Genomic DNA, 24,925 nt, shown 5'->3' on the forward strand with positions numbered 1-24,925 from the left:
GTTTATATTGTCCTTCCCGAATGAGTTGCAAAAGGAGAAGGGCTGATGCAGATTGTAAGACACCTCGATATGACTAATAACTAGCTATAGAAACCTTTCGCAGGAGGCCCGAGACCAAGCCGTCAACGGTAAAACTCCAAATCATCGATCACAAACTCCCCCTGCGTTATGTGAGATTGATTTTTCGTTTCAATCCATGAGCTTTCTCAGAACGGAACCTCACACACCAAAAAAGCAAAAGGTGCAAGCTCCCTCTAACCAAGTTCATCCTCGAAGTCAGCAGCTCAGAGCAAAATAATACCATTCAATACTACACCAGAAGCCGATGGCCCTACTAGCTTCTCTATAACACAAACAAGTCGCAAGAAGAGGCGAGTACGCAAAGCAAAGCAATCTTCAAACAAAGGCAATAACAATAGGAAGCCACAACATAAACATGCTTTGAACCAAACCAAATAAATTGGTATACCTACGGAGTTCTCAAAAGGAGAGAAAAGCAAGCTATCACCGATAACTAATTCCTCTACTTATCAAACACCACGGCAGCTACACAAAGGAGCAAAAGACCAACTGATTCGATGAGGAAGCTTAACCAGCAAGGAGAAAGCAAGCTCCTAATAATCCTGCTACTGTCCTCAAGCAGAAGATGCCAACAGAGACATCATTCTCCTAAGTCAAGACTCACGAAAAAGATGAGGTAAAAGCAACCAAATAGTAGCCATGCTCTGAAAACCTATTTTAATATCCGGATCAATACATAAGAAGAGTTCCATGCAACCTTGTCTCTTTTTTTTTTGGTCATCTAGAATTTTATTATTCAAACCATTACAACTTCGGATTACAAGCTAAGCCGGCGGAAAAACATGATATCCCCGGAGTCTAAAGCCGGCGGAAGAACAAGATATCCCCGGAATCTAAAGCCCTATGCAAGGAAAACTAAGAACTGAATACAAGGCTATTATAAAGATTGAAGGAAACACCCATAACAAAAACATACCAAAACAAAAACCTCACAAAGAAGGATTATACCAAAACCCACAAGGAATGCTAACTTCAAGAGATCCTTTGCTTGTACAAAACGAAGATGCCCTCGGCCAACCTTCGAAAATCCATTCCTCCTCTAAGAAACTGCCTAAAGTAACAGAACTCCTATGGTAATCTTCATAATCCGCAAAGACAGAACCACTTAGTTCTTCACACTTCTTCCGGATACGGCGATGTCGTATACAAGGCGACTTTTTTGCACCTAGGTAGAAGCAAAACCCATAGGACCAGACCTCGAACAGATCTGAAAAGCAGAGACTAGGAGCGAACAATCCAAACTGGACACCACCAATCACAAACAAGGACAGCGGAAGATCGAACCAGAGTGAACCCAAAGAGAACTCTAAAGGACACATAAGAACTTGTAGGCCTGACAAACACCACGACGAGGAATCGCTTGTTCAACAAACAAGCAAAAACTGGGAGCCTCAACTTCTATCCAAAACAGTCAGAGACAAAACGAAACCTAATCAACTAATTCCGGGAAGATATTGCCTTATCCACATCCCATACCGTGGGAGAAGAAGAAGAGGTAAACGACACCATCTCTAAAACTGAAACCAGCCTGAACCAGCCTACTAAATGAAACAACTAAAACGATTCCATCTAACCCTAGCAAAACAGCAAAGAGGAAGGGTTGGATAGTTGGTTTACCGGACCAAGGAGCTGGAGCGAGACAAAAGGTCACCGATTCGCAAATCCTTTTCTAAGACAGAGCAACCATTAGATCTACAGATCTCGGAAGCCCAGAACGACAACTCTCTCTGGAGAAGCTGACCACCTGCCATGCCTCTAAAGCTCGCCGAGATGAACCACCGTCAACCTGACAACTCCTCTCTACTTAACCACCAGAGGTAAGACGAATCGAAGGAAACAACAACTAAACGAAAAGGGAACTACTGGGTACCCTCTCACGGCTGCGACGAGGAGCGCCGGTCACCGGAGAGGGCAAGCGGAAAACATATCTGGATGGACGGCGGCTGGTTTTAGGTTTTAGTCGAGAGAGAAAAAATAGGTTTTTTGCCATGCAACCTTGTCTCTTGGTTCGGAAAAAAACCTTAATAAAAACCCCCAAAGATTAATTACTATTGACTCGGTCTCCATGTGATTGCACGAATATATATATATATATATATATATATATATGTAATATCTCTGTCTTTAATGACAACTGAGAGGGAAATCTTCTTGGACCACTAACAAAAGAGGTGGAAATGAACAATCACATGTGAGCAAAGACGTCACGCCAATGTCCAACAGCCCAAGTAAAGACAGTACAATTGTATATAATATGGCTTTACGGTTATCTCATGGGACCTTCATGCTCCTCTCACTTCTCTGTCGTTCATATGTCATGATATCAGGAGCTCGAGTGTAAATTATTTGTGTTTACGTAGTTTCACCGGAGTTTTTAGCTCATTTTATAAGTTACTGCGATGTTATAACTCCAACTTAGATCTTGTGATCAGTGTCAGGCGATTCCTTTACGAGATAGATTCCAAATAGGCAAAAGAAACAAAGAAGTGAAATGGGGATCTTGAGGTTAAAAACGACACAGAATGACTTTAGAGCCGTCTCATCTAAGAATGTTTTTTGAATACTAAGAAGTGGGCATCTACTCTTAAGGTTAAAAGGCGGCACAAAAAAGACTAATATTATAAAATTATAATTATCATGCAGGGAAATTATTAAAATCATGCTTTCATAAATGTATCAGGAGTTAAAGTAGAATTGACTGACTCATAAACAAAAAAATGAAAGTTTGCCATGAGAAATTTAATATTAAATGAAATTCAGTCGAACAACTGATTTTTTTTTTCTTTCTATATATTAACTTGAAATAACATCAAACGGTTTTAGTATGTATAACTATATGTTTTTTTTTTTTAACGTATAACTTGATTTATGCGGACTCCATAGTCGTTTAGGAATTAGGAGACCTTAAGGGGGTGTTATTGGATTGTGGTTTTTAAAGGAGTTTGATGTATTTAAGAATCAGGTGTTATTCAATTGGGTATTTTTAAAAATCCATTAAAATCTAGTATTATTCAATATCTACTGGATTTTGTGTGATTTTGGATTTCAACGTACTTTGCTTCTAAAATATGAACAAACACAATACTACACTTTTCTCAATCATTTCATTTTCTTCTCCTCTCTTCAGATGGATCTCTAGCCTTTGACATATTATTGTTTGATTTTTTTTCTCAATCCTTTTATATAATCACACTTATTCATCAGATATGTATTATTTTTGAGAATTTTTTTTTGTGTTCTTTAACTTTTTTTTCTGGGTTCATGATCTATAACTTTTTTTTTTGGTTTATGATATAATCACACTTTTTTTTTCTGGGTTCAATCTCTGTTTCTTCCTCCTCAAACCCTTTGTATATAATCACACTTATTCATCAGATCTGTGTTTTTTTGTATTCTTTAATTTTTTTTTTCTGGGTTCATGACATCTGGGTTCTTTAATTACACCAAAAATCTGGATTGAAAACAAATACAGTTTAATTCAAGTTTTCTATGACATGTGTAAAAGTCTGGGTGTTATTAATTTAATATAATTTTGGTGTATAACACAGTTTATGGATATATATATATATATTTTTTTCTAACAATAACTTTTTAAAAAATCTATAACAATCACCAAAAATACATTATCAATGACTTTCAAATCCACCTTATATGCATTATAAAGTCCACACAAATGCATTAGACTTTTAAATCCACTAATGTCCTGGGTTAATTAAAATCTATTAAAATCCTCAATCCAATAACACCCCCTAAATATGCAAGTACATCTATTTGTAAGATAGATGAATTTAATCAGGCCCGGCTCACCTCTAAAGCAGCTAAAGCATCTGCTTTAGGCCACATAATATATTGAAATGATTTGTGTAAGTTAACAAAACTAGTTCTTAGCTAAATTGGTTATGCTGTTCGAAAATATGATCTTGGTCACGGGTTCGATTCTCAGAGGGAACAGTTTTTGTATTTTTTTAATTGCATGTATCATATACCTACAGTTAATATATGTTTATAAATACTATGTATAGAAAATGCTTTAGGCCTCCATAATTATAGGACCGGCCCTGAATTTAATTGTTAACAACTTAACTTTTAACTCGCGTCTGAAAATGATTCAAGCTCTAGTTGGATTTAAAGAGCTGATTCCAAAAAAAAGAAAAACAAAATTACCCTAAGGAGAAAAGTAACTCTAAAAAATAAGGGTTTGTTCGATTATACCAAACATTTTGTTTTAATGAATTATCTATAATACGGTAAATAATAATTACAGTCCTATCAAGGAACGGGGTTGAAGAATAGGGAGCGGATATAATCAACGATCTTGGTCTTTTCAGGGCTGCCGTGGCCATCACCGTGCTGGTAGATACACTGTACCACTCGGTTAAGATTTGCGGCGGCTGCCACGAAACTATTAGGAAGTGAAGAAGTATGTGCCCTTTTGGAATCGGAGTTAATGACGTCCCAAGAGTCAATGATCATACTTTGCATATGTCCACGGGCCTCTTCCTCGCTGGCTCCTGTCTCGTACATGTAACATTGGACTGACTTCGGTGAATCTCCTCTTGCCATCTCTTCCTGCGAATAAATAAAATTTAGTGCTTTTGTGATATATATATATATATATATACATTTTTCGGAGTTCATGAAACTATTTCAGTACGTACTTAGTGTTGTTTTTTACTTTTTTTGTTGTCTGTCAGCAAATTAGTCTTAAAACCTAATGAAATTTAATGGTAAATTATGAAGTTACAGATTTTTTTCTTCTCATTTTAACTATATTAGAAATTACAATGTGTCTTGGGAGTTAAATATATTCAAAAATTTAAAAAAATCAGTGGAAACTTAATTGGTAAGAATCTTCATTATCTTTAATCCCCTTTATAATAAAAGAGAAGTACACAACATTGTTTTGGTAGACTTTATAATTTAATAAATGGTTACAAATAGGTTATACATAGATTATAAATTAATCCATAGATTAATTGTAACAAATAAAACCTTAAATATTGTAACAGAAAATTTTAAACGGGTTATTCCAAATTGATAGTTCATGGATATTCCAAACTTTATTTTTGGAAGATCATGTATATGGTTCCAAATATCTAGAATCACAATATTACCAATTCCACATATTTTATTGATAAACCACATCAATAAAAAAATTATTAAAGGGATAAAAATATACTCTCAATCATAAAAAATGAATCAAATCTCGCTAATTTAACAAGATTATTTGTGATCTTCGGGATCGTATTCAGAAATTAAAAATTAAATTTTAATGCTAGATTAGGACCATGCTAGAGCACGGGTTGAAATTCTTTTTATTTATATTATAATTTTAGAATAAAATATAATTAATATGATTGATTTTAAAAAATTTTAAGGTGCTAATCTAACATTAATTGTGATCTTTGGAATCGTATTTTATTCTAAAATTATAATATAAATAAAATAAATTTCAACCTGTGCTCTAGCACGGATCCTAATCTAGTATATATAATATATAATGGGACTATAATGGGAATTCCCAATGATTATATATATATATATATATATATATATATATTTTGTTCTTCATGTAATCAAAATGTAAATACATAGGGAAAACATTTCAAGCTAAAACAATGATTATATATATGAATAATCACGAAATATTAAAATATCAATGATTTATATATATATATATATAATTATTGTAAATTACTGAATTTCTATTTTTAAAATGTGTATTATTATTATAAATAGCAAACCCATATTTTAAAATGTATGTGTTGTAAATGGTACAATTTACAAGAGAATCACTTTTTCTAGAATGTGAAAACATAAACATATTATATAGAATTGTTGTTAAAAAAAACAAATTATATACTACAATTCGTCAAATCACCATCAATCATTTTTGGATCTGTTGAAAATTTTTGGGCTGGACGAACCAATATTTATCTATAGTAATTATAGGTTAGATGGATATATATATATACCAAATTTACGCGCAACTTATTAACTATTCAAGTGTACCGTTGAGGTGGCGAGATCATTAGCAAGACGGAGAATGGTGGCGCAGCTCCGGACAACAGAGTGGTGGTTTTTGGAAACATCGGTTAGGGTTTGGTCAGATATGTGGTCAGAGAGGACGAAATAAAGGTGGAGCAGTATCGCTGGGACAGAACTCGATATCACACCGTTTTGCATGTATTCTTCGAAACTTGGTCTGTGTCCAGTTTTGTACCACTTCGCTTCCGTTAGGAATGTTTTAAATAGATCCGCCCACTAGGAAAAAGAAAAAAAAAAAACTTAACAACATTTTCTATATACTAAATGATTTATAGAAAAACTTACAACTTGTTTGAGGTAAGGAATGACGTTAAGTCCTTTGTCTCTGAGAACATCGTATCCGATTTGGTTGACCTCATTGAATAGAAAAAGAAAACACACTTTCAAGTATCTGGGAAGTCTTTCAACATGGTTCACATCCCATCTGAAAAAGAGTATGTATAAATTATATCATGGTGGTTGACCAAAAATATATAGCATCATCATGTGAAACACAATTCAGAAGATGATATTTTTACGTATCCTACATCATTTTAAGAAAGTTTTAAAACATTTAACTATTTCTTTAAATTTTTATCATGAATTTTTGAAGCACATTTTTTTTTTATTGATGAAGCACAATTTAGAGGTAAACAATTTTTCATTTCAAAAACTCTATATATGTTAAATATTTTATACATATATATATATATATATATCTTTGATGTAATATAATCATTTTTAATTTCCTAAATAAAGTAGAAGACGACAGTTAATTATTATTAAAATGATCCCATTATAGTTTTCATATGTATATATATATATAAAAACTTAGCTTTTTGTATTTTTTAACGATTAAAATAACTCAAAATAATCCTGAATGGTATCAATGAGATATTGTATATACTTACTTTTCGACTACAGTTGTGAAAATTTCGAGCTCCTCTATTGTACCATAGATATCGTAGATATCATCCATAATCACAATTAACATAAATATTTTGGTGAGTATCATGCGGTGGTATTTAAACTCTGGCTCGTAAAATATTCCAATGGTCCAAAAATAACTCTCTGTGATTCGGTCTCTCACGAAATCAAGTTGTTTCGTAAGTCCTGTGCTGTTCCACCAACTACATTAATTTGTGACAATCAGCTAATTATAAACATATAAAATCCAGTTTGAGAGACACAACACATGTATAGAATTTAATTCATGTATAGTTACCTAGAAATTAGTTTAAGTTCTTCTTGATGATTAGCTTGTAACATGTTGAAATCAAGTGCTGCAAACTCTAGCAATAGAGGATTCATATCATGCTTGTTTACGTAAACATGTATATACCATCTTGCTTCTAATCTTCGTATGCTCCAGTGGTACGGCGTTTCTAGTGCTCGTTTCACCATCTCTAACATATAAGCTTCATCTTCTCTGCGAATAGTTTTGCTACTTTCCGCGACAAATTCACTTAATCGCTCACTTGCATAAAGTCTAGTCTCCTTGAGTTTAAAATCCGAATCAGTTGAAAGATAAGAAGCTTCGTATAGAGAAAGTAAACCTTTGATATCGCTGCGTAGAGTTCTTCTGAATACTCCGGTCTCACTTTTGAAAACGTCAAAAACATCTGCAATATGAAATCTGAATATTTATTATTCTTACGAAAGAATCTGAACTACTCAACTCCTTTACCTTGGTATTGAAACGATTACTTGATTAGTCACATGATTAATTATTAAACTAAAAGTTATTATAAAATAATGATGTAATATGTAAAAAACCTTGCGAGACATCAAAACCATGTTGCCTTAGGAGAAAAAATTCAAGTGATGTAGCATGAAGATCTTGTGATTCCCTCTCAATTTTGCCGCGTTGATCATGAATGTTTTTCAAAATATCATGGATTTCGTGTTTATAGTGATGCGAGATTCCGAGTCTTTGGAAAGAATCGATCATTTCTAGCTGCTCAACAGAACCTTGATAAGTTTCACCTAGTTTCTTCCTCACCTCTTCTTTCAATAATTTAGCTTTCTCGGCGGTTTCAACTTCTTTCTATATATAGAGAGAGAGGTATAGTTATTATAATACTATGCAGGTCAGGTTTAAAGCATATATGTTAAAACAAAACAAAACACAAAAAGTTCTACCTTATTAAGCACTAATTAAACTTATAACGCCAATTTTTAGGAGACAAAAATAAACTTATAAATTATTATTTTTTTTTTTTTTTATTAACATAAAACGAATAAATTGTAAACGTATAGTATTAGTATGATATGTTTGTTTGTATGTACCACATATATACTCTGGAGGGAGAGGAGATATTGATGATCCCAAAGAGGCGGCTGATAATTGGCGGAACGGCGGCAGACTGTACTGACAGCATGAGGCGAGATCGTTTTGGAGACTGCGTTGCAAGGGAAATGCTGAGTGTTTTGATGATGACTGTTGCAAACAAAAGCTGAACTGAAGGAGAGATTTTGAGCAGCCATTTGTAAAGGAGTTAGGAAAATGGAACACATACACTTTTATGGTTTATTTTGTTCCCTCTCTCAAAGCACTACACTTGATGTACATTTATACAGTACTGCATGCACTTAGTTTCATATTTTCATAATAAGATTATATCAAATATTTCTAATGATGATGTAACAGATGAGAAAAAAAACGAATGATTTATCTCTCATACGTATTTAACAATATTAAAACTTCTATTCATCAATAAAAGCATATATCTGACCAAAAAAAAAATATAATCAAATGGGAAACACACATATATTAATATATATGTTATCAATTGAAACACGTAAAAAACCAATGGCGTAAGCAGCTTACGGTAAGGTCATACCAATTTTGTTTGATATTACATTGAAAGTTAGGTCATAAAAATGATATAATTACGAAAACGAAGTTTAACTACATTAACCAGTGATATTAGCTGAAAGCATCACATATACCAAATGTGAGTTTGATTGACCACTACAATTACTATGGCGGATATCAGATTTGAGAAGATTGATATTCAATGGACCAAATTACTTCATGAATATACCAACGAAAAAAACGATTTGGAAATAGGATATGGCTCAATTAATTTTCTTATAAACCTATGAACTAGATGGTTTTGTATTTATTTGATTCTCCACGACAAAAATAAGAAAGTGTACCAAGTTTTTTTTTCCTAAATGAAAGTGTACCAAGTTTTCCATTTTTTTGGAATTGAGTGTCAAATTTGTTGAAACCAAAAGTACTGTTTTTACATCAAGTGCAACTTCTATTAAAAAGATTGAAACGAAAGAAAAAAACAACAAAAACTTATGTACCACTACAAGTTGCGAACAATAACTAAAGTGATCTATACGTGCGACCATGAAGAACATTAATAGAGGAGTTTTGCATTTTCCACTAGAAAAGTCGAGAACATTGTGCACTTGTGGTGTAGTTGTTAGCTGTTACGTAATTTACGTCTTAGGTTTGTCAAATTTCGTTGTACACAATAAGCATGTGTTATAAGCATCGAACGAGGTCAATACGAAAATGACAAAGAAGATTTATCTTAGGACAAACTCTCCATTCCATTACGCCTTAAGGAGATTATTCTTAACATGAGATTATTATATCTTTGATAGTTTTTTGTTCTCGTGTTAGGCGCGTGTATACAAGAAACTATAATAAGATCATAAACTATGTCACTTATTAGGTCATGTTTATCGGAGGTTCATAGCTAAGATTCTTAGAATTTTGTGACAAAAAAATAAATCAAAAGAAAAGAAAAAACAGAAGAGACTTTCTTATATAATAGACTCAAATCGTTTATAAGAGACGCTACGTGTCCTTATTTCGTTGGCCGACAGAATAATACAAAACAGATTTTTTTTTTCTTTTTTGAGACAATTAATCTCTTTCTCTCTTTCTCTCTTTCTCTCTTTCTCTCTTTCCTCTTTCTCTCGCGATCAGATTGAGGCTTCGATCTGAATTTGTGAATTGTGATCTAAAGTTTCGATTTTTATATAGGATTCGTATGCTACTCAACCTGAGATTCAGCTAATGAGATTTGCTGATTACTTTGGGAGAGCACTCTCTGGTGTTTCATCTGTGCAGTTTCCATGGGTGAAAATGTTCAAGGAGTCTCCTTTGTCTAAGCTGATCGATGTGAGTGTTATATAATTGAAAATGTTTGAGGTTTGTAGAATCCAAGTATAGGTTTAGGTTTTAATGAATCTGAGATTTGTTTTTCTTGGTGTGTTAATAGGTTCCGTCCAATTGAGGCTCTTGGACACTTTGTGTTGTGGGCGTTTGATTGTATTCTCACAGATTTGGCAGCTCAACAAGGTGGTTTGAGGGTGCACAAGATGCTTCTTCCAAATCTCAGGTTTGTTTGCATTCCTTTTTTCGATATGAAGTGCTCACGGCATTGGTGATCTCGGTGAAGAAGCCTTCGGTTTCATCGATTAGCTTCATTCTACTGCCTGCTCCCACTACCAATGTGGGAACACATTGTTGATTAGCTTCGGTTTCATCAATGTGGGAACACATTGTTGATTTCTTTGGATGAGCTTGTCAAGGATGGCTTATTATTGAAGGATGAGCTCCCACTACCAATGTATTACTAATCTTCTACATGATTTCTAAGTGGACTTACTTTTATTCAGGGGTCTCATTCTCTGTTATGATATTTTTATATGGACTAGTGATGCTGAATCTGTGAACATATATTATATAATCATATCTTTGAAAACATTGGGGATATAATTTGGATTGACCTCTTCCAGCTTTTTAACCATGTCACATATGTATCCAATCTAATGAACTCATGATCATGTACGCTTATATTTGTAAAACAAAACGTTTGTATATGAGCCCTCATGGTCTGATACTTTTGAAACTTTTTATTTCAAGCAGGCAGATGATTCTGGTGTTGAGGACAAGTCTCACACAAATAGTGTCATCTGTTGAGATGGATTCGATGAGTTTAGCTTATGGCTGTCCTGATCTCAGAATTCTTGATCTTTGTGGCTGTGTATTAATTATAGGTAAACCTTTAAACTTTACGAAACTCGAATCAAAACTTTTGATTTCTGCTCTTAAACATTTGTTGTTGTTTTTGTTGTTGTTGCAGATGAGAGTGTTGTGGCTTTGGCAAATCGGTGTGTACACTTGAGGTCATTGGGGTTATACTACTGCAGAAACATTACAGACAGAGCGATGTACCCACACCGCTTTCCCTCACCGGCTCATTGAACCGGTGTGTAAGCCAGAAGGTCTTCTCTTTGGTATATGTGTACACATAAAAAAGCCTATGGTGTTAATAAAAACTTCTTNTGTTTACTTCTAGTCTTTTGATGCAAAATCTCAAGATTTTAACATTATATACATTATATCAATCTTGTAAATGATTACCAAATACTTATATCTAACAATTTGTTAAGCTTGGTCCAACAATCACACCATCATTAACACTTGCAAGATGATTTGGTTGAGAATATTTAAGCAAAATTTGAAGCAAATCAGTATTAAAAGTAATCATTTTCTCCATTTATGAATTGTACTTCTATTGTAATATGTATTAATGTTTTTATTATATTTTGTATATTCTAAAATTAATTAAATGCAATATTTTTTAATTTTATAAAATCTTAAATGTTTACACATTTATACCACTTCTATTCTATTTAAAATTTTAAAATTTTAAAAAACAATATTTTCAAAAATAAGAGACTCAAAATAAGAACCTACCAATAAAAGAGAAAATTTTATCTAAGAGATCATAAGTTCTTATATTCCAAACAGTACACAATTAATTCATAAAAAATTTAAGAACTCCCCTTATATGAACCCCCAATAATCTTGCTCTTAAGTGTGTATCACATTAATATGTATGTTTGAACTATTTTATGTTATAAGAATATAGATACCTATCTATGTTAGCTTCTTCATGTTATTCATCATCTATTTAATTAGTTTTTTTTTCACCTTTTGTATACAAGCCATCATCATTCTCTATTTCACCTTTTTGTATACAAGCCATCATCTTTCAATTGTGTAGACCCCCCAATGTTCAATAAATGGCTTAGACGGCGACTAGACGCTCAATAGTAGCCAACACACCACGATTTATGTTAATTCAATAAAACAAATTGGTTATTTGATTTAGGTTAAAATCGGCAAATCACCTGGTTGAATATTTGCTTTATTTTTTAATTTGTTTTCTTACTTCTCTAAATACTACGTTTAAAAAAAATTTAACAAAAACAAAGAAGTGACATTAATAAACTCTTAATTTATGGATTGGGGCAATTTCCTAATATAATTTACTAGACGTTCGGATATCGGATCGGATTCGGTTTGGATATTTCAGATTTTTTGGATATTGATTCCAACATCCATTTGGATATTTAAAAAAATTGGATCAGCTTTGGTTCAGATAATTCAAATTTTGAATAGGTTCGGATATATTGTCGATAACCAAAATTAAACCAAATTAATTGGATAAGGTTTTATTTGGATATTGTTTAATACGATTTTATACAAAAAACAATATTAGCCAAGTATGTGAAAAAATAGAAATAAAACAAATAACAAGTTTAAAGTTCAAACTAACATAAACTTATACCAATACATAACAGTGCGACGTACTAACATCCAAAGGGAGATATAAGACCGTAGCAATGATAAAAAATAAAAACCAACGTAAACAATAACGTAGACATAGGAGTATATCTACGATTCATGTATATTGTATATAGTTAGGTGTGTATATATATCTACGATTCATGTATATCGTATATAGTTACATATATATCTATCTTTATAAAGTTGTTTCTTATATTTTCAGTTATATTCAGATATCTATTGGATATCGGTTTGGATCGGATTTAATCCGATATCCAAAAGGAATGAAAACAAAAATCGATCGGTTATTTCCTTAATATCAGTTCGGTTTTTATCTAATTTTTTGGTTTGGATTCGGTTCAGATTTTTGGATTGGGATTTTATGCCAAGTTGACATTTTCTATTCAAGGGGTATGTAAAAGGGAAAGCTGGGACTGGGAATAATGGGCTTAATCCGAATTTCAAAGCCTAACGATGGTAGACGCTTATGGGCTATTTATATTTTTTTAATAAAAGTAGCCCAATTTGGTATAATATAAAGCCCCAGTGGAGATAAAACCCTAATCCTTTACTTTAAATCAGGAACAAACCCTTCACTGCGCCAGTGGTGTGCGGCTCTGCGAAACTTCGAAAATGGGTAAATCGATCTTCTCCATCCTTCGTCTAGATCCGTTGTTCTAGTTTCTAAGATCGATGTAGCATCTCTTTTGTTGTTCAAATGATGTATGTGTTACGGATCTGTTATTACGAACTACTTCTTAGCTTAATGATTTGATGGATTTTGGTGAACCTTAGGTGCGTACAAGTATGTATCGGAGCTTTGGAGGAAGAAACAGTCCGATGTGATGAGGTTTCTCCAGAGGGTGAGGTGCTGGGAGTACAGACAGCAACCTTCGATTGTTCGTCTCGTCAGGCCTACTCGTCCTGACAAGGCTCGTCGTCTGGGTTACAAGGCCAAGCAGGTGACTCCATTGTACCCTAATTCCTCGTCTTTGTTCTAGTTTTTACTGATTTCTGTGTTATATGATGACGGTTTGGTAATTGATTTTGGTAGAAATGAGATCTTGGAGTGTAGATAGTGAAATGTTTTTGTTGATATCTGTGTATGATCTAGCCTATGTTGGTTCACTCTGATGTTATTTTATCTTGTTAGTAGAGATTTGGAAGCATTGCTGGTTATGTGGTTTCTTGAAACACGCCATTTCGTCTTTAGAGAATTGAAATAATATTCTTCTTTTGGGCTTTACAATCTGTTACTAAACTAGTTGGGTTGTTCATTTACGTTTAGGGCTTTGTTGTATACCGTGTCCGTGTGAGACGTGGTGGACGCAAGAGGCCAGTGCCCAAGGGTATTGTGTATGGTAAGCCTACAAACCAGGGAGTGACACAACTCAAGTTCCAGCGTAGCAAGCGTTCTGTTGCTGAGGAGCGTGCTGGCAGGAAATTGGGTGGTCTCAGAGTTGTCAACTCTTACTGGCTCAACGAGGTACAGTTACTACCTTATTTCAGTACTTCTAATTTTGGTGATTCCTCCTGGTATACAGATGTTAACTTACCAATTGTTTTCAATAGGATTCTACTTACAAGTACTACGAGATCATCTTGGTTGACCCAGCACACAATGCTGTCCGTAACGACCCAAGGATCAACTGGATCTGCAACCCAGTTCACAAGCACCGTGAGCTCAGAGGACTTACTTCCGAGGGAAAGAAGAACAGAGGTCTTCGTGGAAAGGGACACAACAACCACAAGAACCGTCCATCTCGCAGAGCTACATGGAAGAAGAACAACTCTCTCTCCCTTCGTCGTTACCGTTGATTGCCTTTTGCTTTTATTATTACTGTTATCATCTTCTAGGTTCCATGTTGTTGCACTTTTATCTCTCGCAAGATGACTTGTTTTTGCAAATTTTGGAGACTACAGTTGCGTTCGAAGTATGCGTTAAACCTAAATTTTATATTTTGCTTGGGTTTTTTGTTGATCTATTTTCCAGTTTTGAGATTGATCTATCGTTACCTCCTTTGCAATGCAAATCCCCTTCTCAATATGATCAGCTGGAATAGTGCACATACTATTTTTGTCTAGTATATTAGACTTGTTATTCGAAACTACTTTTGTTGCCCATGTAAGTATTACATTATGTTTTATGATCTTGACAAAAAAAAGAACAGAAGGTTTATGATTGACAGAACTGATTATCATATCAAACATCATAGAAAGCTTCGGTATATGAATATTAAACTATGATACCAGTTAAGTTGAGCATATTCAGTTGAATCTAGAAACAAAACACTTGTTTTTCATATGTCAGCTCAATCATCAGGGAATCCGAGGAACCTATCGATGATGCGGGCAACAGGGGTTCCGTCACCTGGAGTATATGGAACCAGAGACTCCAACTCCATTTTCGTCAAGGTTTGATGAAGAGTGTGAGGACGAGTGTAGTACAAGTGCTTCCTCTCTTCAAGTGCTTCAGCTAATTCACATTGATGATTGTCCATCAGATCTTCGTTCACTACCACAATCAATGGTTTCCCTAGCTTTAGTGTCTCAAATATGCTTCCAGATCCTGCAACATTGAGAGTTGATAAAATGATGACATTCAAGCATTTCGAAATCAGTCTCTGGTTTCTAAATCTAACTTTAATGTTAAAAGTTGTCAACTATACTAACCAGCGTGACTAATAACAAGAGATGCAGATCGAATATGATCTGCGATACTCGAGGAAAATGTGAAGTAATCCACAACTAATGATCCATCCGCTCCATCACACTGAATCAGTAATGAGAAAACCAAAACACATAAGAGCAACATAAGAAGCAAGGAAAGATCAAAGATACATCAGAAGAAACCAAAGTTGTAATTTGAAACTCTTTTTTTTTTTTTGCTACAATGTTGTTAATTTGAGATTCATGGTAGAGTAATAAGCCTAACAGATTGAAGGAGGGAGAAACTCTTCTATGGTTACTCAGTCATAATAATGCCCCAAATCCACTTATCATAATCACAGACCAATCAAGTAAAGTGGAGAAGAGAAAATAAGAAACCTTAGTTGGGAAAAAGGTACCACGACCCATCTGAATGAGAAGATGAGTGTATCCTCTCTTGAGCAACTCGTCTTGAACATGTTGAGTCACGACTGCTTTCACAAGAGCATCGAAACTCGTTGTTCCCACAGTCACAAACACTAGTCTCTTCTTCGCATTCTCTTATCTTCCATTTTTACACACACTCGATTTTGTCTCTCGAATTAAGGTTTATACGTCACCGCCAAATCTCACAAAATGATTCCCAATTCCCAATATACCAAAATTAGGTGAAGATCCTACGATACAATTAAAACGAAAGGGACAATAAGCTCAAATTAAAACCAAATTATGTGATCTTATGGAGCAAATGTGTATTGACGAAATCTTAAAATAATTCCGATCTAACATTTGAGATTTGAGACAAACCTGAAAGCTGCGAAAACACCGAATCTTCGTGTAGAAAGAGCAAGCAAATTCGAAGAAGCTTTTAAATTTCGAGTGATGGCGACGAGTCGAGCGCAGAGGACGATGATCGATTTGGAGAAAGATCCCTAAGGTTTTTTTGTTGTGTGGAGGAGCTCGATGGTCAGATCGATGTTTTGGTTAATAACGCCGGAGTTCAATGCATCGGACGTCTTTCAGCCATAGATAACACCTTCACATCAGTGTTCTTCGGTGAATTGAATCAATTTTCGAATTTCTTCGTTTATGCTCAAAAGTGTGGGCTATCAGAAGGCCCAATAAGAATAGAATGTCTTTGTTTAGCAAGAGAAAAACGGAGCCGTTTTAGTTGTCTTTGAAAACTGTTTGTTTGACTCTCAACCAATCAACATAGTCAACAGCAGCAACCCTAAAACCCCTCTCAGAGCAAATAACCACCGGAAATAACCGCCATGAGACCTCGATTTTCTCATAATGTCTATCTGTTGGCTCGCTATACTCATCTCCGCCGCTTCCACCATACTCATCGCCGAACCTTCAGCTCTTTCCTCAACAATATCCGTTCAAATAACTTCGGCGCTCGCGCCACTCCTCTCGGCGGCAGCAGCGGTGGAGGTGATTCCAAAGGTAATTCTTACAGATATGCTATGAAGCTCTTGTACGTAGTTATAATTTCCTGAGATTACAATTTTAATTTGCTTCTCACACTACACTTGAATTCTATGGTTATGAGCTTGAATCATTGTTTGCATTTCTTCAATGTAGGCAATGCTTTTCTTGTGCCCGGAGCAACAATGGCTACGATTCTTATGCTTGGAGCTCTTCATGCTAGACGGCTCTATGAAGACAAGAAGGTAATGTATTGACTCAACTTGTTAGGGTAGACAGACATTTGCAAGGTTCTTTACATAGAAGTTGGTACATCTTCTTAGTATTGTTTTCTACTGGTTGACGAACAGATCGAAGAGAAACGGGAAAGGGGAATAGAACTTGAGTTCCACCAAGATGTTAAGGTTAAACTCTTTTTTGTTTCGTACTCTCTCCAAGTTCAATGTCCATTAGTTCTCGAATCTTGATGTGTTCATTCGTGGGATTGTGGTTGTCTAGGCCTCGTTCCTTGGAATTCTACCTCTGCGATCCATCTCAAGAGCTTGGGGCTCCTTTATGAGTCTAGTGAGTTCTTCTTGTTGAAGCATTTTTGTAGTAACTGTTGAACATGGTTTTCAATTGTTAGGTCTTTTTTCCTCTCAGGAAATTCCTGTCTGGATGCGTCCTTATGCTTATAAAGCCTGGGCTCGAGCTTTCCATTCAAGTATGATCTCTTTCTGCTGTTGGTTTGAACTCTGGAGTTATGCAGAGAACAAAAAAAGCTGATCTATCTGTGTGTTTCAGATCTTGAAGAAGCAGCTCGGCCTCTTGAAGAATATGTTTCGTTACAGGATTTTTTTGTTCGTAGCTTGAAAGAAGGTTGCAGGCCTATCGACCCCGATCCCTGTTGTCTGGTAACCGGTAACAATAACATTGTAACTTTTTTTTTATGCAGACTCATTTTCTTAGTTTGCTCTCTAATATTTCGAGGATATCAGGTTAGTCCTGTGGATGGCACCGTTCTAAGGTTTGGGGAGCTAAAAGGAAATAGAGGGATGATCGAGCAAGTCAAAGGACATTCTTACTCTGTGCCGGCTCTTCTAGGAAACAACTCTCTCCTTCCCATGGAACCTGAAGGTAAGAATGAGTCCGAGGAAGAAGCTGTCGGAGATAAGAGCGACAATTCTTGGTTGAGAGTCTCTTTGGCATCTCCAAAATTACGGGAGAACAGCTCAGCTAGGTTAGTGAAAAGTCAACCTTAAACATCTCTTTACTGTTAGAACCGCAACTTATTTCATCAAGTCTTGGTTGCAGTCCAATGAAGGGGCTCTATTATTGTGTGATATACCTAAAACCAGGGGACTATCATCGAATACACTCTCCAGTTGACTGGAATGCAATGGTTCGTCGACACTTTGCAGGTTTGGTTACTCTCTGTCCTCTCATTTAAGTATACAGCCTGTGTGGTTGGGCTTTTGCAACTATTTTTGGAACCTATGCGTAATTGGAATTTTGTAACTATTAGTATCTCTCGAAACCCTTTTTCAGGCCGGTTGTTTCCCGTGAACGAGCGTGCTACAAGAACGATAAGGAATCTCTATGTCGAAAATGAAAGGGTAATTTTTGTGATTCATTGTAGCTGTCATAACCAAATATGTATGCCCTTTTTTTTTGCTCCAGACATTGATCATCAGCTGTTAATCTAACTAACAGGTTGTGCTTGAAGGGCAATGGAAAGAAGGCTTTATGGCACTTGCTGCTGTTGGTGCGACCAACATTGGATCCATTGAGGTAGGTCTGATGAAGTTTGAAAAACCTTAAGCCCTAGACATTAAGGAACTTGCTGACGTTTGCTTTGATAGCTTTTCATTGAACCTGAACTAAGAACAAACAAGCCAAAGAAGAAGCTGTTTCCTACAGAGCCACCTGAGGAGCGAGTGTATGATCCAGAAGGTCATGGCTTAAAGCTCGAAAAAGGGAAAGAGGTAAGAGACTAGGGTCCAAAAGAGAACGACTAAAATTCCAATTAAAGAAACGTAAAAAGTTTTTTTTGTTCACAATTTCACATTGGCAAATGGTTTCATGTGTGGATCGATGCAGGTTGGTGTATTCAACATGGGATCGACCGTGGTGCTTGTTTTCCAAGCACCGACTGCAAACTCACCTGAGGATTCAAGCAGTTCTTCAGATTACAGATTCTGTGTCAAACAAGGAGACAGAGTCCGCGTTGGACAAGCATTGGGAAGGTGGAAAGCAGAATGAGTAGAGTGACGTTATGCACTAACAACATACCACACAATGTTGGGTTATTTTTGTTCTTCTAGGTTTTGCATATTATGCGCAATCACGATCTGACCAAATTATAAATCAATTTCGAAATTCGAAAAGTGTTTATACCGTCTCCACTTGAGGCTACTCATGAACAGTTCTGAAACTTTGAACAGATTCGTAATTTAAGCATGTCATTAACATTTCATTAACCACACAGAACAAATAAAAAGAAAGCTAATGCAAAGAACTAAGCTCAGTATTATATAAATTTATAGCTCATGATGATTCTAGCCAGCGAATGATATCTTTCAACCAAAGAGAAGAGATTGTGTACATGATAGACCGTTAATAACCTAAACAAGAAGATTATGGTTTATGAATGCGACATTGAAGGATCTCTTACAACCCATGAACCCATGTAAAAACTCAAAATAAGAATTCCGCCATAATTTTACAGTCGTCCGTATCAATATGTCATCATCCGTCTCAAATTCAGTTGAATTCAACCTTGGAGGAGCCTATATCAAAACTTTGTTCCTGAAAAGTAAAGATAGGTATCAGATAAGTACCAATCGGTAAGCATGATAAACTCCGGAGTTACTTGACTAGCAAAAGAACTACCTTCCAATTTTAGCCTAAACAAGCTTTAACGAAGAGGAGCAAGCAAGCAAGCAACTACAAATTTTGATCATCTATCAACCATGGATTCCCCACCTGAACTCGATCCAAACACACAAAGTACACTATAGCTTTCAGTCTCTACAAAGCAATTGAAAGGGCTAACATTTTCAACAAAGCTTTTCAGTATCTTATTCGCACTAGAAAACAAACAGATCATTCACAACATCACATTGGTTAATCTAAGTTTGAGACTGACTGAACATTCCCAAACAGTAAGGATATGAAAACAATGCTAATTCACTTCCCTCACTTATTCAATCTCTAGACTTCAGCTTAAAACCCACAGCAACATGGTTACTGATCTCCTAAACACCAACTTGTTTTTGATCTCCCACACACCAAGCTTAGGTTATCAATTTCATAGCAAACTAAAATGATGGTTACTGATCTCCTAACACACCAAAGCTTGTTACAATCCTATCCAATTCTGACCATTCTAATACATCCCTGTGAAGCAATCAACAACTGTGCCTAAAGCTGCGAGTGTTTTCGCAGATCAGATGAAAGAAACACAGCAAGTGTGAAAGAAAAAGCACACCTACGTCTGTTTAGAATACGAAGACGAGAAGGGGACGCGTTTGTTGCGGAACATCATGTAACCAACGGGTAATACAACGCCGATCATCATCACCGCCGCTCCGATCAAGTACCGCAACAGACTCGGAGGCTCCACTTCTATCACCGTCTTATACTGCAAAATCCGCAGGGATGCGTACAATTGAATTCTGAATTAGTCAGCAAAATATATATATATATGGGAAAGAAACGCGGGAATTAGATCTTCGAGATCTAGAATTATACATTGCGTGATGAATTTACCGGCATTATATCGTCGGAGAAAAGGATTGTCGCCGGTGACGAACCAAAACTTCGATGTAGAAGAGAAGAGAGATCTAGACTCTCCGGTGAGATTCGTCAGGTGAGTCTCTTTTTTCTTATTTCTACTTTTTAATGGGCCTCTACTTTACGGCCCAATTTATATTTTCTACAGTATCGTCGTAAAGCTCAATTTCAACTACTCATTAGTCCAAAAATAAGAGTATATAAAAAAAATAAAGAGATAACAAAAGTTAAACCTGTTTTGGATAATATATGTAACACATTTACACAATTTGAATCCCCAATTGCTCAAATTTATGTCTCATAAAATTGAAAGTTTGAAACAAACTCTATCTTGTTTGATCAACTCATATAAACACAATAAAGTGTAACACATACTCCTTATGTATCACAATACATGATGTTTTAGGATTTTTACTTGAATTAAGAAAAACATTTAATGTGAAACAATAAGTGTATTATTTATTTATAATAACATATTTTATAATTATTAACCAATAGTATTTCATCAAACTTTTAAATTCTCATTTAATGATCTTTGAAATTTACAATTTCTTAACATTAATTGATAAAAGTATACAGAAAATCATTCTTTGTAATACAAGAAAAATTACTAAAACATCATCCTTTATGATACAGAGGGAGTATAAGACAAAAAATGTCACAAAAGTTTCATGAAAAGAAACCTAAACCAAATAAGTAGATTTGAACCAAATAACTTAAGCTAGTGATTTCTATTGGTTATATTCCTTAGTCCATTTTTGTTAAATCCAAATTTTATACCTAACAACTTTCCAAATTAGTAAACCGGGTCGCAATAAAATGTGGACTATTGGAGTAAAATTTGCAGTTATGACTTATGAGAGCACCTCCGTTGAGGATATGTAACGCAGATATCCTTATTAAAAAATAATAAAAAGAAAAGAAAAGAAAAGAGGAAAATGGGAGATACGTTTCTCAAAAGAGAGACGTTGAGAAACGTTTCCGGGAATAATAAACCACATGTGTCATTTGATAATTGGTGTCTTTATTGAAAATAAATAAAAAACAAATTTATGTAATAAAAAAAAGTTTTTTTTTTGTTTGAGATAACATATATATATAACTAAGATTTTCAAGACAATAATAAAGCAGCGGATCGATTAGCAAAAGAAGAATTTACTCATCCAATAAATTTTATGTCTTACTATTATGTTCCTCCTTATCTTGTATCAATCCTCCATGAGGATCACATTGCTCATTATTAATAAAAGCAGCTGTTAAAAAAAAAAAAAAACTAAAATTTTCTCATCAAAAAAAAAACTTGTTAGAACCCTTAGTTTCTGATCTTTTATTATTATTTTTAAAACAAGTATTTTAACAATCTTAAATTTTGAAATTAAAATTTATTTTATGTACTTACTGTAAACAAAATTCTTTTCGAAATTTCTTTCCAAAAACTAAAATAAGGAAAGGTGTAATTTTCAATATATAATGCCTTTTGTTTCCCAAATTTCCTTAATTAAAAGAAAATAATATAAAAAATTTGGAGCGCTTGTGTGACAAAGAGAGAGAGAGAGAGAGAGAGAGAGAGAGAGAGAGAGAGAGACGTGTACAGGACAGCATAGACGACAATGACAATAAAGATAATGGTTTAGGCCCAAACTGTACGTGTGGACCAAAACTGCATTCACTGTTTGTGTATAAGCAATAGATTGAGAGGCTCTTAATGCGATGGCAGGAGACGGTGGTGCTGATCCCGTAATTCACTTTGTGTTCGTTCATGGGGCTAGTCACGGAGCTTGGTGTTGGTATAAACTCACCACTCTTCTCGAAACCGCCGGATTCAAAGCCACCTCCGTCGACCTAACTGGCGCTGGAATCAGCCTCACTGACTCTAACACCGTCTTCGACTCCGATCAGTATAACCGTCCTCTCTACTCTCTCCTGTCCGCTCTTCCTCCATCTCACAAAGTCATACTCGTCGGACATAGCATCGGCGGAGGAAGTGTCACCGATGCTCTCTGCAAGTTCACAAACAAAATCTCCATGGCCATTTACCTCGCGGCTTCCATGGTTCGACCCGGATCCACTCCTTCTCCACAGCCTTCGTCAAACGTGAGTCAGTGTGTGTGACCTGTTCTGTTACTAACTCACCTCTCTGTTTTTGTTCTGATATATCAATCTACGACGTACTCGGTATTAAACTCTTGTGATTATTTTATAGTTGCATGGAGATGTAGGAGAAGAAACAATATGGGAGTTTACATATGGTGAAGGTAAGGATAAGTCACCCACCGGAGTCATCATGAAACAGCAGTTTATACGCCAATATTACTATAACCAAAGCCCTCTTGAGGTTACTCTCTTGACTACTTCTATGTTTCAGTACTAGTACCGTGTGGTGATTGAATATATATAAATTAAATGGTTATTGGTAGGACGTAACTCTGGCATCTAAACTGCTGCGTCCTGCTCCTGTGAGGGCACTAAATGGTCTTGATAAGTTGCCTCCGAATCCCGAGGCCGAGAAAGTTCCACGAGTCTACATCAAGACTGCCAAGGATAATATGTTCGATTCTGCGAGTCAAGACCGGTTGGTGAAGAATTGGCCACCTTCTCAGTTGTATGTCTTGGAGGAGAGTGACCATTCTGCTTTCTTCTCTGTGCCAACTACCTTGTTCACTTATCTCCTCCGTGCGGTTTCTTTTCTTCAAAGATAAAACTTTAAACTTGAGGTTTTGGTTTTGATCATGTCTCATCCTTTCGTACAATTCCTCTCTCATATATAGCAATCGAATACTTAATTCAATGGTAGGAATGATTTGGGAGGAGTGATTGATTGGAAAGTGGTTGTCTGGTTGATATGAGATTATATGATATGAGTTGATCATCAAATAATTTCCTCTTATGTTATTTCATTTTGAGTTCCAATAAGCTTTACATGTGAAGCAATGGGGGAGCTATTATATTGTAACGAGAGAGGAGATTAAGTTCACGTCTCTCTTTCCTTTTCTTTTTTGAACATTTGTGAGTGAAACGTTTGAACTATTATTATTTTTTTTTTTTTTGATAATTGATATTTGTTTGAAATACTTGTCAGCTAAAAACAAAAGATTGTACAAATGTTGGTTTTGTCCAACATAGAGTGGAATAAATTGCGTGCATTTGATGTTTACAAAATTGAGTGGATTAGGAGTCAAGCACATCGAGATTACGATGGGAGGAGACGGTAATGATGATGAATCCGGAAGTGTATCAAATCTAACATTTTAAGTGTTTATTCATGGGGCTCGGAGCTTAGTCTTGGACTTGGGCCTTAATACTNATGAGGGAGCTATTATATTGTAGGGGAATATTGTATCCTTTGGGTTGGTTCCTTGTCAATAAATCTAAAGCTAAGAAAACAAAATATAGTTCACACTTCAGAGAGGATCCAAATCTGTTCCACAGACACGATAGATGAGTCAGGAGGTTAGGTTCACGTCTCTCTTTCCTTTTCTTTTTTGAACATTTGTGAGTGAAACGTTTGAACTACTTTTTTTTTTCTTTCTGATAATTGATATTTGTTTGAAATTCTTGTCAGCTAAAAAATAAAAAGATAGTACAAATGTTGGATTTGTCCAACACAGAGTGGAATAAATTGCATGCACTTGATGATTACAAAATTGAGTGGACTAAGAGTCAAGCTAGCACAAACATAGATCGAGATTACGATGGGAGGAGATGGTGATGATGATGAATCCGGAAGTGTATCAAATCTAACATTTTAAGTGTTTGTTCATGGGGCTCGGAGCTTAGTCTCGGGGCTTAATAATATAACCAAGCCCTGTCGATGGTTACTAACTTAATCTTATATATAACTAGAATGAGTCCCAATGCTTTGCGTGGCTTTAATAATATAAAAATATACCATGGAGCTTAATATATTAAGATTTGTTTCTATTTTTTTCTCAAACGATTATTTTGTATTTCATATCAGTTAGAGTAAAAATTATCTTATAACTTCTTAACAAAGTACTTGTAGCAAAATATTAGATATGTGCAATACCAAAATGTAGAAAATAATACATTTAACAAATTGGACTACAAAAAATTTGAATGTATAATTAAGTTATGTAAAGTAAAGTTTTTTGTTTTGGAGTATCAAATTTTTCTTTTGTTTATTGGCAATAGTTAAGTAAGAATTTTTTTACAAAAAAAAAACTATAAAGGAATCTTAATGATAAATGTTGAGATATATATATAGTAAGTAAAACTTAATATTTGTTAAACAAAAAAAAAATCAATGTCTCTATTATATTTGTGTTCCTATGATGAAGAGGTCCACTGTTGATAACATGATTATATTTATTAAAGAAATTTGTGTTAATTTGGTTG

General features: G+C 35.0%; 7 protein-coding genes and 1 long non-coding RNA gene across 13 annotated transcripts; 4 read left to right on the forward strand and 4 right to left on the reverse strand.

Annotated features, from left to right (window-relative positions):
• On the reverse strand, positions 1,076–2,077 carry LOC104731914. The gene is made up of 2 exons (XR_758686.2): positions 1,699–2,077; positions 1,076–1,414 (listed from the first exon to the last, which is right to left on the reverse strand). It is a non-coding gene; the product is annotated as an uncharacterized LOC104731914 (long non-coding RNA).
• Positions 4,277–8,640, reverse strand: LOC104731915 ((E)-beta-ocimene synthase, chloroplastic-like). The gene is made up of 7 exons (XM_010451423.1): positions 8,398–8,640; positions 7,885–8,155; positions 7,334–7,730; positions 7,020–7,238; positions 6,415–6,553; positions 6,094–6,345; positions 4,277–4,650 (listed from the first exon to the last, which is right to left on the reverse strand). The coding sequence occupies exons 1-7, from the start codon at positions 8,623–8,625 to the stop codon at positions 4,351–4,353; spliced, it is 1,806 nt and encodes a 601-aa protein (XP_010449725.1). The 5' UTR covers positions 8,626–8,640; the 3' UTR covers positions 4,277–4,350.
• Positions 10,634–11,413, forward strand: LOC104733571 (F-box protein SKP2B-like). The gene is made up of 3 exons (XM_019233920.1): positions 10,634–10,706; positions 11,006–11,136; positions 11,223–11,413. Coding segments are annotated over exons 1-3 (255 nt in total). The 5' UTR covers positions 10,634–10,704; the 3' UTR covers positions 11,345–11,413.
• Positions 13,270–14,696, forward strand: LOC104731916 (60S ribosomal protein L15-1). The gene is made up of 4 exons (XM_010451424.2): positions 13,270–13,352; positions 13,511–13,677; positions 14,004–14,201; positions 14,288–14,696. Exons 1-4 carry the CDS (start codon positions 13,349–13,351, stop codon positions 14,531–14,533), a joined length of 615 nt encoding a protein of 204 aa, XP_010449726.1. The 5' UTR covers positions 13,270–13,348; the 3' UTR covers positions 14,534–14,696.
• Positions 14,875–16,434, reverse strand: LOC104733572 (UDP-N-acetylglucosamine transferase subunit ALG13 homolog). The gene is made up of 4 exons (XM_019234259.1): positions 16,172–16,434; positions 15,764–16,041; positions 15,389–15,488; positions 14,875–15,284 (listed from the first exon to the last, which is right to left on the reverse strand). Exons 2-4 carry the CDS (start codon positions 15,791–15,793, stop codon positions 15,028–15,030), a joined length of 387 nt encoding a protein of 128 aa, XP_019089804.1. The 5' UTR covers positions 15,794–16,041; positions 16,172–16,434; the 3' UTR covers positions 14,875–15,027.
• On the forward strand, positions 16,567–19,226 carry LOC104731917 (phosphatidylserine decarboxylase proenzyme 1, mitochondrial). Its single transcript, XM_010451425.2, has 12 exons — positions 16,567–16,813; positions 16,952–17,040; positions 17,146–17,199; positions 17,294–17,359; positions 17,438–17,498; positions 17,579–17,688; positions 17,773–18,014; positions 18,089–18,195; positions 18,323–18,390; positions 18,488–18,565; positions 18,637–18,759; positions 18,875–19,226. Exons 1-12 carry the CDS (start codon positions 16,639–16,641, stop codon positions 19,034–19,036), a joined length of 1,335 nt encoding a protein of 444 aa, XP_010449727.1. The 5' UTR covers positions 16,567–16,638; the 3' UTR covers positions 19,037–19,226.
• On the reverse strand, positions 19,281–20,658 carry LOC104731919. 6 transcript variants are annotated; one of them, XR_758687.2, is made up of 4 exons: positions 20,528–20,658; positions 20,269–20,417; positions 19,667–19,759; positions 19,281–19,582 (listed from the first exon to the last, which is right to left on the reverse strand). XR_758687.2 is itself a non-coding variant. In XM_010451426.2 (3 exons), exons 1-3 carry the CDS (start codon positions 20,549–20,551, stop codon positions 19,564–19,566), a joined length of 192 nt encoding a protein of 63 aa, XP_010449728.1. In that variant the 5' UTR covers positions 20,552–20,658; the 3' UTR covers positions 19,281–19,563. The 6 variants fall into 6 exon arrangements, 5 of the variants coding, with proteins under 5 accessions (XP_010449728.1, XP_019088965.1, XP_010449730.1 ...); XM_010451426.2 differs by lacking the exon at positions 19,667–19,759; XM_019233420.1 differs by lacking the exon at positions 19,667–19,759 and having other exon boundaries at positions 20,265–20,417.
• On the forward strand, positions 22,154–23,464 carry LOC104731920 (probable pheophorbidase). Its single transcript, XM_010451430.2, has 3 exons — positions 22,154–22,663; positions 22,773–22,904; positions 22,987–23,464. Exons 1-3 carry the CDS (start codon positions 22,280–22,282, stop codon positions 23,266–23,268), a joined length of 798 nt encoding a protein of 265 aa, XP_010449732.1. The 5' UTR covers positions 22,154–22,279; the 3' UTR covers positions 23,269–23,464.

Source organism: Camelina sativa, chromosome 12, assembly GCF_000633955.1.
Source record: "Camelina sativa cultivar DH55 chromosome 12, Cs, whole genome shotgun sequence".
In the NCBI taxonomy this organism is placed as follows: domain Eukaryota; kingdom Viridiplantae; phylum Streptophyta; class Magnoliopsida; order Brassicales; family Brassicaceae; genus Camelina; species Camelina sativa.